At 54.5% G+C, this 13264-nt stretch overlaps 1 protein-coding gene across 4 annotated transcripts in view; it reads left to right on the top strand.

The window, feature by feature from the left end:
* The window catches only part of DNMT1 (DNA methyltransferase 1), a 47671-nt gene extending 40266 nt beyond the window's left edge, over window positions 1-7405 (top strand). For all 4 annotated transcript variants that reach the window (XM_045491845.1, XM_045491847.1, XM_045491846.1 and 1 more), the window contains 11 exons: window positions 467-551; window positions 726-854; window positions 1002-1284; window positions 1596-1737; window positions 2914-3080; window positions 3492-3669; window positions 4378-4573; window positions 4913-5079; window positions 5338-5454; window positions 6477-6567; window positions 7048-7405. In XM_045491845.1, coding sequence (XP_045347801.1) covers window positions 467-551; window positions 726-854; window positions 1002-1284; window positions 1596-1737; window positions 2914-3080; window positions 3492-3669; window positions 4378-4573; window positions 4913-5079; window positions 5338-5454; window positions 6477-6567; window positions 7048-7082 — 1590 coding nt within the window. In that variant the 3' untranslated portion in view covers window positions 7083-7405. The remainder of the gene's footprint in view (window positions 1-466; window positions 552-725; window positions 855-1001; window positions 1285-1595; window positions 1738-2913; window positions 3081-3491; window positions 3670-4377; window positions 4574-4912; window positions 5080-5337; window positions 5455-6476; window positions 6568-7047) is intronic.
* The last annotated feature ends 5859 nt before the right edge of the window (window positions 7406-13264 follow it).

Here is a 13264-nt window from a genome sequence, read left to right as displayed (position 1 = left end):
CCTTCACCGAGGCATCTGCGGCCAGGTGAGGTCTATACACCGGGGCAGTGGCCCTGGTGATGGAGAAAGGATCCGGGAGTCTGTCGATTAAAGCTGATCACTTTTAAATTGTTTGAGCGTGGCTTTTCTGTGTTACGTTCTCTGAAGTTGATACATGCCTGGGTTTCCCCAGGTTCCACTGTGGATGGCCGAATATATCACTTTTTCCAGTTTTTAGAATGAGTAGTCCAGGGGCTTTGAACAGCAGGAATTCTAATGTTGGGCACATAAAATACTTACATTCTAGAACTTTTTTTCCCTGTTGCCAGTGTAATAAAATCAGAGTATTTTCACTGATGGCTAATTGCTTGTGGCCAAATTTAGGGAGAAATCAAGTGGATCTTCAGCAGGTTAATTTAAATTGTCCTTGTTAGAGAAGAGACCGGTGTGTTTCTCTCCCAGACTATTGTTGTTCTTTCCTTCTCAGGCCTATAATGCCAAGAACAAAAGCTTTGAAGATCCTCCTAACCATGCCCGTAGCCCTGGAAATAAAGGGAAGGGGAAGGGGAAAGGTAAGTCGTTATCCACAGGGTTCTTTTCAAGTCTGCCTTACGTAATTCAGGCTACTGATGAGTCATTTGGTATGAAAATGCCTCTGATGTTACCTCATTCTTTGCTGTTAATTCAGAATGAGGGTTTAGGGACAGCAGGTTAGGGCTCAGACTTGACTTTTGGCCTGTCTCCAGGGAAGGGCAAGGCAAAGTCTCAAACATGCGAGCCAAGTGAACCAGAGACCGAAATTCAGCTGCCCAAGCTGCGGACCCTGGACGTGTTTTCTGGCTGTGGAGGGTTGTCGGAAGGATTCCACCAAGCAGGTAAATGCCATGGGGTTTTCTCTGCAGAGCTAGTAAAACCGGATCAGGCAGGTTCTACCTGGGAGGCCTTCCTGGCTCTGGTCCCGGTTCTGCCTTGAGCGTAATTCGAGGGGGTTCTTAGCACGTATCTGTCCTCGTATCTACCAGGCATCTCGGAAACACTGTGGGCCATTGAGATGTGGGACCCTGCAGCCCAGGCGTTCCGGCTGAACAATCCCGGGTCCACGGTGTTCACGGAGGACTGCAACGTGCTGCTGAAGCTGGTCATGGCCGGGGAGGCCACCAACTCCCGCGGTCAGAAGCTGCCTCAGAAGGGAGATGTGGAGATGCTGTGCGGTGGGCCGCCTTGCCAAGGGTTTAGCGGCATGAACCGCTTCAACTCTCGCACCTACTCCAAGTTCAAGAACTCCTTGGTGGTTTCCTTTCTCAGGTAAACACAGTAGCAGCCCCTGTGCTCAGGACTGCCTGGCGGTGATTAGACTGCCGGCCCTGGGGTGTGCCGGGGTAGCAGCAGCTGGCTTAGCCGCTGTACCTGCTGAAGGCCACGTGTGGAGGGGAGGCGCCCGGCCTTTGCTTCCAGGGCATTCGCAGCTGGCTTCTTGCCAGGGAGACGGAGAGTCAGCAGGTGCAGCTTCCCAGCAAGCAGATATCAAGGATTTGGGTGTAGCTTCGGGTAGAGTAGGTCTTTCTCTTCACTTGGTGCGTGCGGATGACCCTCGTAGTCTCTCCCGCCTCCCACAGCTACTGTGACTACTACCGGCCCCGCTACTTCCTCTTGGAGAATGTCCGGAATTTCGTTTCCTTCAAACGCTCCATGGTCCTGAAGCTCACTCTCCGCTGCCTTGTCCGTATGGGCTATCAGTGCACCTTCGGCGTGTTGCAGGTAGGTTCTCTTGGGGAAGGGGGCAAAGGTGGGCTGACAGGTGTGGACAGGAGGGGGGCTCGGTGGTCCCTGCACTGCAGCAGATGGTCTCTACCTGAAGGTAGAGTTGAAAAGGACGGGCGTGCGGTGCCATGAGCTGCGGGGGTGCCGGTGCGGGTGGGGGGAGACGGCAAGTGGGCCCGCACGCCCCGCCATGAAGCTCGCGGCGTCTGGGTCTGGGGAGCACAGAACTCGTGTGCCAGTAAGGCCACCTGCCTCTTCTTAAGAGTCACATCCTCGTGCCTGAGGAGGGGCCGTGTGTTTCCGGCCCCTTCCTCTTGAGAGGCCAGGGTGGTGGCCAGCTGTGGAACTCTAGTAGCAATTTGATCCCTGCGGTGGGGGGCGGGTGAAGCAAGAATGGCAGAAGGATGCACAGACTAAACCGTCGCGGGTTAACGGTTCTCTCCTGGGTGAATGTACACGTGTACAAACCTCAGGAGGAGGTGGGAGACCGCCCTCCAGGAGCTACTGGGAGCTTTGTCTGCAAGGACGGAGATCTGGGGTGACCAGAGGGAACTAGGCTTGACCTGAAAAGCAGCTACCGTGTACGTGCCTGTTCAGTAATTAACAGCATAACTAGAGCTGAGACGACGCTCTGACACGAAGCCTGGCTGGAAGGCAGTGAGGGAGCGTCTGCCCCCTACCCGGTCCAGCCTCCCTGGGTCTGGGGCTCACCAGCCAAACCTTGTTGGCAGCTCTTGTGACCGCCTACTGCTAGGTAGGCGGCAGGGCTCCGTGGCCTCTCTGCTCCCTCTTGTCTCCCGAGTGCTGAGACCACAGGGTCCCTCGCAGGGCTCTCGAAAGAGCCGGCTGGAATTGCCAGCAGGGCTTACTCCATCTTCTCCAGAGGCTTGTGGCCCTCACGTGGGATCTTTTGTCCCTCTTACTCGTTAAGAGTAACCCTGCCGAGGGGCGTCTGGGTGGCTCGGTTGGTTGAGCGTCCAGCGTCGGCTCAGGTCACGGTCTCACAGTTCATGAGTTCAAACCCCGCGTCGGGCTCTCTGCTGTCAGCCTGGAGCCTGCTTCTGGTCCACGTCCCCCTCTCTCTCTGCCCCTCCCCCCAAAAAATCAACATTAAAAAATAAATCTACAGAGTTAACTAGGGGCTTGACTGTGCGTGTCTGGCCCTTTCCACAGGCTGGTCAGTATGGCGTGGCCCAGACCCGGAGGCGGGCCATCATCCTGGCTGCAGCCCCCGGAGAGAAGCTTCCCCTGTTTCCAGAGCCACTGCATGTGTTCGCGCCCCGGGCCTGCCAGCTGAGCGTCGTGGTGGACGACAAGAAGTTTGTCAGCAACATAACCAGGTAGGAGCCCCACTCGCCCCGCCCGCCCCGTCGTGTCACGGTGCTTGTTACCCGGGAGGCGTGTTGGTGGCGGGTCTGTCGGGAGACCTGAACGGCGGAGAACGTGTTGGCGCGGACGGCGCAGCGCTTGGCCTGCGACACGAGTGCTTCTGACCTTTGAGTGAGCCGCACGCAGGCCGTGGCTGGACCTGGCTATAGTCGAGAGCAGGGCCCACACCTCCGGGCCATCCCTGCATAGACCGGCTCTGAGAAGAACGCCGCCCGTGTGGCCTCGGGTGGCCCTTTGACCTGGGAGTTAGGTTGCCCCCCTGGAGAGGGCGGCATCGGCCGTCGGGACGTGGCACCTGTAATGTGCGGGACAGCAGCCTCCTGGGTCCCCAGAGGTGTCAGCTGCGTGCTGTGCTCTCGCAGGTTGAGCTCGGGCCCGTTCCGAACCATCACCGTGCGGGACACGATGTCCGACCTCCCCGAGGTCCGGAACGGAGCTTCGGCGCTGGAGATCTTGTACAACGGGGAGCCTCAGTCCTGGTTCCAGAGGCAGCTCCGGGGCTCACAGTACCAGCCCATCCTCAGGGACCATATCTGTAAGGTAATGGCGCCCTGCCGGCAGCGCCGGTGTGGTCGGGCCGGCGGCCTCGTGAGCAAGAACGTGTGGTTGGAGCCCAGCCAGGGCTGGGGGTGGGAAGTGGGACCTGATCCAGGCCCCGTCCAGCTCCTACTCTGCCCGTGGCCCTGAGCCCAGACCTCCTCCTCCTCCTCCTCCTCCTGCTTCTCTTCTTGCCACCGCTGTCTGTGCCCCCCCCCCCCCCCCCCCCCCCCGCTGCAGCCGCAGCCGCAGCAGCACAGTCACGAGGAGCGTCCGCTTCTCCCGGAATCGGTGTCTGGTCCCCGCTGCCTCTGACTCCCCTCGTCTCTTGCCAACCCTGCTCTCTGTGTGTTCTCCCAGATACTCCAAACCCGCTCTTCCCCATCCGGTTCTCCTCTCATCCTGCGGGGCTCAGCCCACATGTCTCCCCCCTCCTCCGAGAAGCCCTATTGGCTTGCCCCAAGCTGTCCTCTCACCTATTTCCCCCCATTCTCTGCTATGTCCGTGCTTGGTTATCTTCAAGGCACGTGCAGTCTGCAGGTCGTCGGGTTGGGCTGCTCTTGGTCTCCCCCGATGGGATACGAGCCCCTCCTTGGTGATTCCTGGTCACCGTGCTGTTTCCGGTTCCTGGGATGGTGGCGCCCAGCCTACCGTGGGTGCTTAGACACTCCATGAATGATGTGACGGCCGGGGCCTGCTGTGACTTTTCAGGACATGAGCGCGCTGGTGGCCGCCCGCATGCGGCACATCCCTCTGGCCCCAGGCTCAGACTGGCGCGACCTGCCGAACATCGAGGTGCGGCTGTCCGATGGCACCATGGCCAGGAAGCTGCGATACACGTACCACGACAAGAAGAACGGCTGCAGCAGCACCGGGGCCCTCCGCGGGGTCTGCTCCTGTGTGGAAGGTGGGGGCCCTGCTGTGCTGCGGCCGGGGTTGGGGGTGCTTCCCGGCCCCAGCCCCCTGGATCCTGATCCCCCGCAGCCCCCCAGCCCCAGCCCCCTGGATCCTGATCCCCTGCAGCGGTCCAGGGGGCTTGGAAGGAGCACTGTTGCCTGGGGTCTCCTAGCAGGAGGTACTGGGGGCTGCCACTCGCTGACCTGAGGACCTGGGCGGGGCGTGGACGTCCTGGCTTTAAGTAGCTGCTGAGAGTATTTAAGTGATAAGAGCTTTGCGGACAGGGATTGTCGGCTGCTCGGTCCCTCCTGTTCTGTAACCACAGTCTCATGGCAGCCCTCTCTTCCAGCGGGCAAAGCCTGTGACTCCGCGGCTAGACAGTTCAACACCCTCATCCCCTGGTGCCTGCCCCACACTGGGAACAGGCACAACCACTGGGCCGGCCTCTACGGACGGCTCGAGTGGGATGGCTTCTTCAGCACGACCGTCACCAACCCCGAGCCCATGGGCAAGCAGGTGGGTCTGCGGGCCGCGGTGGTGCCAGGGAGGGGACGGAGGCAGGGGCTCACGGTGGGGGCGGCCCCTGGGGAGCCTGCACTCCTCACCCACACCCTCCCCCCCTCCCCCCACCCCCCAGCCTCTGCCGATGGAGACAGCTCGGCCATTGAGGCCTGAGGCCGCAGTTCTTCTCCATGGTTCAGTTTCCCTCCTCCCGCCCCGAATGGCGGGCGGGCCCAGTCCCGTTCCCCTTCCCACCGCCCCTCTCCCTTCCAGGGCCGCGTTCTCCACCCTGAGCAGCACCGCGTCGTGAGCGTGCGGGAGTGCGCCCGCTCCCAGGGCTTCCCGGACACCTACCGGCTGTTCGGCAACATCCTGGACAAGCACCGGCAGGTCAGCCGAGGGGAGCAGGGCCGGCTCTTCCTCCGTCCCTGTGTGAGGCGCCACTGAGCCCCTCCTCAAAGCGGCCCGACGGGAGAGAGGCCCCTCTGTCTGACCCAGGGTGCAGGTGTTCCGGGGGAAAGCAGGGCTCACGGGGTCACTTCTGAGGGGACATGGAGTCCCCGGAGTTTGTTGGCCGATTGGCCTCGGTATTGCCAGGAAGGGGGCGCCCGGAAGGAGAGATCCTGTCACTGGGACCCAGAGTGCTCACGGGTCAGGCTGTGGTTAATTAAGCACATTGGTTGTCACTTCACAGCTCTGAGGCAGGTTTAGCCCAAAGGAAAGTTCCAGGGCACTGAACTTGAGTGAAGGAGCAGACAAAATGGGCTCAGGGTGGGAACGAACCCACAGTTCCTCACTGATACTCAGAGTGTTAAGTTTACTATTTCTTTTTTTTTTTTTCCAACGTTTATTTATTTTTGGGACAGAGAGAGACAGAGCATGAACGGGGGAGGGGCAGAGAGAGAGGGAGACACAGAATCGGAAACAGGCTCCAGGCTCTGAGCCATCAGCCCAGAGCCCGACGCGGGGCTCGAACTCACGGACCGCGAGATCGTGACCTGGCTGAAGTTGGACGCTTAACCGACTGTGCCACCCAGGCGCCCCAAGTTTACTATTTCTTAATTACATGTATTTCCATCTAAGGAATGCGTGTTCATGGCTTACAAAGCAACAGTACCTCGGGGGTTCTAGCAACACCCCCGCCCCTCCTGTTCTCTGGAAAGAACCCCTCTTGGCTGAAAGTGAAGCATGGTGACCTCCATGTCGATCTGAGTTTTTCTGAAGCCCGTTAAAGGTCCCTTTTCTGTGGGTGGGCCTGGACACGGGGTTCAGGGTGGGGAGGTGGGCCAGTTGGAGGGTCCCTGAGCCATCATGGTGGAACCGGCTCCGGAGCCCCGCTCACGTCATTGAGAAAAGGCTGCCACTGACCCCGGCCGTGCCAAGCCACGCACCCCCCTCCTTCCCTCCTTCAGGTGGGGAACGCTGTGCCGCCGCCTCTGGCCAAAGCCATTGGCTTGGAGATCAAGCGCTGTATGTTGGCCAAAGCTCGAGAGAGTGCCTCAGGTACGGTGGGAGCCGCTGGCATGCAGGTCGGGGCCCGGGGCCCTTTCCTCAGGCTGCGCGGCCTGGCTCAGATGCCAACCCGGGCTGGGAACGTAGGGAACCCCTGGGAGCAGGGCGCGGTCTCCCTCTGTTCACTCAGAGCTGCTGCATGTCTCACTTGGAGGGCCATTAACATCGACACCTGGCTGCTAACCTAGTTCTCGATTTTTCTCTTTTTTTAAAGTATGTTTCTTTTGCGAGAGACAGGGAGGGGGGAGGGGGAGAGAGAATCGTAAGCAGGGCCTGTGCTGTCAGCACAGAGCCCGACATGGGCTTGAACCCATGAACCGTGAAACCATGACTGGAGCCGAAATCAAGAGTTGGAAGCTTAATCGACTGAGCCACCCAGGGGCCCCTAGTTCTGTTCGTTACACTTGCCTGTTGCGTCGTGCGGGGTCGTGCGTGTTCTCTGCGGTGACTCTACCTTTTATTTCTCTTTAGTGAAAATCAAGGAGGAGGAAGCTACCAAGGACTAGTTTTGCCCTCCCGTCACCCTTGTTTCTGGCACCAGGGATCCCCAACATGCACTGATGTTGTATTTTTAACATGTCAAAATCTGTCAGTTCAAATGTGTTGTACACGGTGTTTGTGGCCTTGGCTGACATGAAGCTGTTCTGTGAGGTTTGCTTATCAACTAATGACTTAGTGATCAAACTGTGCCGTACTTTGTGCATTCTGGATTTTAAAAGTTTTTTATTATGCGTTATATCAAATCTACCACCGTATGCGTGGGAATTAAGACTTTATGTAGTTTTTATATGTTGTAATATTTCTTCAAATAAATCTCTCCTATAAATCACCCTGGCTGGTGACTTGTAATTTACGAAGGGCTTCTGGCTGACTCTTGGCTGAGCCCGGATGAGAATGGGCTCTCAGAGCCGCAGGTGATCCCATAGACGTGTTTGTCCCAAGTTAGATCATTCCGCATGTGCTATGCCTGTGTTTGGGGCTGAGGGTTAACTTGTTTCAGTTCTGGCTGAGACCCAAGGGAATGTCGCTTAGTGGCTTAGTGTGGCTTCCAGGAGAGCCTTTTAAAGGAACGGTCTTAGTCGGCCTTCCCCATTGTAGCCCTTCTGTGCTCTAGAATGGACTGTGATGCCCGGTGGTGCAGCAGCCATCTGTGACCATGAGCGTGGAAGCCCGTGTAGTGGGTGAGGGGGGAAGAAGACAGGAGTCCCTCGGAGCCCCGGCCTGGTCCCCCCAGACAGACCCTTTATTTAAGAGTCTGTTAGGTCGGCTTTTTCCATCCTTTCAGCCTAATTCAATCCTACTGAATTCTAAATTTTTTTGTGTGTAATGTTTATTTATTTTAGAGGCAGAGAAAGCACAAGCGGGGGAGGGCCAGAGAGAGCCGGAGACAGAATCCGAATCAGGCTGCAGGCTCTGAGCTGTCAGCACAGAGCCCGACGTGGGGCTTGAACCCATGAACCAAGAGATCATGACCTGAGCCAAAGTCGGAAGCTCAACCGACTGAGCCATCCAGGCGCTCCACCCCACCCCCCCTTTTTTTTCTTCAATCCTACTAAATTCTAAAACCATCAAACCTCTTTGGTTTGTCTCTGGGAAAGGACTTCCTGTAAAATGCCAACAAAGCAGAAGCAGACAAAGAAGTGTCAGTCACCAGCACACACGACTGGGTCAGACTTTGGACTTGGCACATGTAAAAGCCTAGTGGGTACTCTTACAGCGGCTGCATGAGGTGTACAGACTTCTGGGGAAAACTTATCTTAAGGACAAGCCTGCCTTTCGAAGTATAGGGTCAGCCCTGATTATTCAGATATTCTTTTATGTCCCTCAACGTTCCAAAATTTCAGAGTCTTCATCTAGATACTGCCTTTTTTTTGGGGTGGGGGGAAGCGAGAGCACACGGGTGGTCGGGAGGGAGAGAGAATCGTAAGCTGGCTCCCACACCCAGCGCCGAGCCGGACACAGGGCTCCATCCCACAGCCCTGGGAAGGTGACCTGAGCCGAAATCGAGAGTCAGGGGCTCAACTGACTGAGCCACCCAGTCACTCCTAGGTACTGCATATTTCTTTAAAAAAATTTTTTTTGTAATGTTAATTTATTTTTGAGACAGAGAGAGACAGAGCATGAGCAGGGGAGGGGCAGAGAGAGAGGGAAACACAGACTCCAAAGCAGGCTCCAGGCTCTGAGCCATCAGCACAGAGCCCAGTGCGGGGCTTGAACTCACAAGCCGTGAGATCATGACCTGAGCTGAAGTCCGAGGCTCAACCGACTGAACCACCCAGGCATCCCATGTACTACAGATTTCTTAACTGGATTCCTAGGTATTTAATCCTTTCATTCCTACCGTAAATGGGATTTCTTTTTTGTTTTCTGGTGGGAGGCAGGGAAGAGGCTCCTTTCTTAAGCAGTGGTTCTTTGCTTCTACAGAAAGATTGACTCGTATTGATTATTGACTTTGTGTACTAGGTGGTTGTTTTGTTTCGTTTTACCTAGCCAACCTGAATTCCCTTATTTTCGTGATTTTTTTTTCCAGTTGGGAGTCTGTGTTTCGGGTATGCAACACGCTAACCAAGAACTTGAGGATTCACTTTAGCGTAAGTGGTAGAAGCTGTTTTCCGCTGTGGCTCAGCCATTAGGTCTCAGCTGGGCAGCGGGCTGTCCCTCGAGGGGTGGCCCAGGTGAGTGACTGCCTTTTGAGGCACACCTGCCTCCGTGTACCCCGAGAGCACTAGCCTGAGCCAGGCTGTGGACCAAGGGGGTGCTGCTGTGCTGGTGCGGGGCAGAGGGAGGGGACGTGGCTTCCAGCAGCTTCCGCTGCCCTGCCTGCCTGGCAGAGAATGTTCTTCCTTCTGTCAGAGTTTAGTTCAGCCTTTTCCTGGGAAGGAAACCCTAGTGGATTTGGGGACGTGACAAGAATGGTGATTGTAGTCGATTGCGGTACACTTGATCAATGAAATCCCCTGATGGCTCAAAGCCTCGTGACCATTTGAGGTGACTTATTAAACACAGTGGCTGCCCTTCGAGATCATTCAGAGGGGGAACTCGGGCCCTCCTTGTGGCACGAACTGTATTTAGTACGCAGGTGGTGCCCACCGGTGAGGAGAAAGCTCTGTCTGCAATAGAATGGCAGTTGATAGATGCAGGTGAGAGAATGGATTCCGATGATCCTTTTGTGGCCTCTGATCTAATGGACTCAGTCAAGAATCATGGCGGTGCTTGGGGGTCTTCTTCCTGTGACTGAACCTTGCTTTCTTCCCCTCTGGATATCATTAAGGTGTATAGATCTTATAAGTGCAGCTGAATTACTTTTTTTTTTTTTTTTTTAACGTTTATTTATTATTTTTGAGACAGAGAGCAACAGAGCATGAGCAGGGGAGGGGCAGAGAGAGAGGGAGACACAGAATCCGAAGCCGGCTCCAGGCTCCGAGCCGTCAGCACGGAGCCCGACGTGGGGCTCGAACCCGCGAACAGCGAGATCATGACCGGAGCCGAAGTCGGGTGCTTCACCGACTGAGCCACCCAGGCGCCCCCTCAGCTGAATTCCTTTTTACGCGTGTGCCTGCCTGTGTCATCACCCCTGCCCAGGTGGACATGTTAGAAACTCTCATCACCCTGGGAGGATGCCTGGCACCCCTCCCTCCACCCTCAGAGAGCCTCTCAGTTCTGACTTCAGGTAGTGGTTTGAGGATTTCACACAAGTGCTATCGAGTGGGGCCACTTCCTTTGTGTCTCTGATGCGGATTCACGTCACCGTGGGTATCAGTTTGCTCCTTTATGGCTACATTGTGCCCGCTGTAGAGAAGCACACAGTTGCCTCTGGCTGCCCATTCATCTGCCGATGGACTTTTGACTTGTATTACGGGCTCTGTCGTGTGCCCCCAAAACTCGTGTTTCAGCCCTGACCCCTAGGACCTCAGAATGTGAGTGTCTTTGGACATGAGGCCTTTACAGAAATAATGGATTTAAAATGAGGTCATTAAGGTGGACCCTACTCCAATATAAGGACCATGTGATGACACAGGGAGAAGATGGCTGTCCCCAAGCCAAGGAGAGAGGCTTCGGGAGGAACCAGCCTGCCCGACGCCTTGACCTTGGACTTCCAGCCTGCAGGAATGTCCTTGACCCCCAGCCTGTGGTGCTTTTGTGGTGGTAGCCCTAGCCCACTAAGCCAAGCGGTGCCCGGCTTTTAGCCATTGTGAATAAAGTGGCTACGGACGTTCGTGTGCACATTCTAACACGCAGGTCCTTGTGGACGTGCGTTTGTTTCTTATGGAAGATACCAAGAAGTGGAATTCGGTCTACACGGGGAGATCTAGCGAATCGCCCCGAAGCTGCCGCGGAATCCCCGGAGAATGCACTCCGTGTGTGCGTGTCCTCACTCCCCTCCTCGTGCGCTTCGCACAGCTGGTTTGCTGCTGTCCTGTGGAGATTCTGGGCGTGGGAAGCATGTTGGTGCTACAGGGGAGAGCTGGAGGAGAGGGACTCGGGGGCTTTTCTTGTTATCCATCCACTCTCGGACTCCAGCTTCTCCCTACGTCCCTGTGCTCCCTTGGGGCCTCTTATTTTTCCTTGGGAGATACCTGACTTTTTGTAAAAGTGATACATGGGGCGCCTGGGTGGCGCAGTCGGTTAAGCGTCCGACTTCGGCCAGGTCACGATCTCGCGGTCCGTGAGTTCGAGCCCCGCGTCGGGCTCTGGGCTGATGGCTCAGAGCCTGGAGCCTGCTTCTGATTCTGTGTCTCCCTCTCTCTCTGACCCTGCCCCGTTCATGCTCCGTCTCTCTCTCTCTCAAAAATAAAATAAACGTTGAAAAAAAAAAAAAATTAAAAAAAAAAAAAAGTGATACATGATGTTTGAGAAAAAGCATTTTGCTTATTTAAAAAAAAATTTTTTTTTCGGTGTTTATTTTTGAGAGAGAGACAGAGTGAACGGGGGAGGGACAGAGAGAGAGGGAGCCACAGAATCCGAAGCAGGCTCCGGGCTCTGAGCTGTCAGCACAGAGCCTGATGTGGGGCTTAACTCGTGGACCGTGAGATCATGACCTAGGCCGAAGTCAGACGCTTAACTGACTGAGCCACCCAGGCGCCCCAAGAACTATTCCGGGGCGCCTGTGTGGCTCAGTCGATTAAGTGTCCGACTCTTGATTTCAGCTTAGGTCATGCTCTCATAGTCGCGGGATTGAGTCCCATGTCTGGCTCTGTGCTGGGCATAGAGCCTTCCTAAATTTCTCTTTCCCTCTCCCTCTGTCCCTCCCGTGCTCATGCTCTCTCTCAAAAACAAAACAAAAAAAACAAAAAAGCATAAAGTGTGTAATTTTATGTGTATGCCTTTATTTAAACCAAAATAACGTATACACATGGTAAAAAATGTTGACTATAGGAGAAAAGTCCAAACAAAAACAAGCTTTCCTCCCCTGATGCCTTCCTCTTGAAGCATCCCTCAGACACAGTTTGAGATTTCTTTTCGGAAAATAGTTCGCATGTGTCTACCTATATGTGCTACTAAACATTTACACGAATGGGTCCCTATATCTGCCATTTTACATCTTGCTCCCTCCTCGTGTCTTGGAGATTTTTTTTTTTTTTTAAGCCACAAATCGGGAGTGTCTGGCTGCCTCGGTCAGTAGAGCATGCGGCTCTTGGTCTCGGGGTCATGAGTTCGAGCCCCAGGTTGGGGGCAGAGATTACTTAGATAAACTTTAAACATAACCACAAATGGATCCGGTTCTTTGAAGAGTGCAGAGCATTACACAGATTGTGGCATAATATACTGTAATCTATTTAACCTATGAGCAGACAGATAGCATTTCCAGTTTTTTCTATCACGAACGAGACTGCACATGTATCTAATTTTTACATCTTCACATGCATTTACAAGTTTTCTCACAGGTTGAATGACTTGCTTGCTCTAAAGAAACAGATATAGGTGAGATGGGTGAAGCTGATTGAGAGGTAGAAAGTTCCAGTTTTAAAGTAACCAAGTCATGGTGGTGAAAACATAAGGAAGGCAGTCAATGATATTGGAATAACGTGGTATGATGACAGATGGTGACTGCACTTCTTGTGAATGCTGCATGATTTGTGCAATTGTCAAATCGCTATCATGCACACCTAAAACGGATAGAATATTGTAGGTCTTTGCCACCATAAAACAAAATACACATATGTTCATTTTAAGTTTTAGTGGGTGTTGTCTGTCGAATTTCCACCCAGAAAGTTTGCATTGGGGCGCCTGGGTGGCTCAGTTGGTTGAGCATCTGATTCTTGATTCCGGCTCGGGTCATGGTCCCAGAGTCGTAGGATAGAGCCCCGAGTTGGGCTATGGGCTGACATCATGGAGCCTGCTTGGGATTCTCTCTCTCTCCTCTCTCTCTCTCTCTCTCTCTCTCTCTCTCTCTGCCCCTCCCCTGCTCGCTCTTGCTCTCTCTCTCTCTCTCTCACAATAAATAAATAAACTTAAAAAAAAAAATAAAGACCTTGTCTAGAAGAGTTGGTTTTGGAGGGCCACAAGCCATTGTAATACCTAAGGCCAAGAATTATTGTTGGCCCCCTTGGGAGCCATGTGGCTCCCACTGAGAATAATACTCTAAAGGGAGAGTTGGGCAATAAACAAATAAGTGGAAAAGGTCACATCGGAGAGCCAAGAATGTTAGGAGGGAGAATGAAATGGAAAAGGAGGGAGAGAACATCTT

The sequence above is a fragment of the Leopardus geoffroyi genome, chromosome A2, assembly GCF_018350155.1.
Source record: "Leopardus geoffroyi isolate Oge1 chromosome A2, O.geoffroyi_Oge1_pat1.0, whole genome shotgun sequence".
Taxonomy (NCBI): domain Eukaryota; kingdom Metazoa; phylum Chordata; class Mammalia; order Carnivora; family Felidae; genus Leopardus; species Leopardus geoffroyi.
This window is presented reverse-complemented; position numbering and strand designations above follow the sequence as displayed.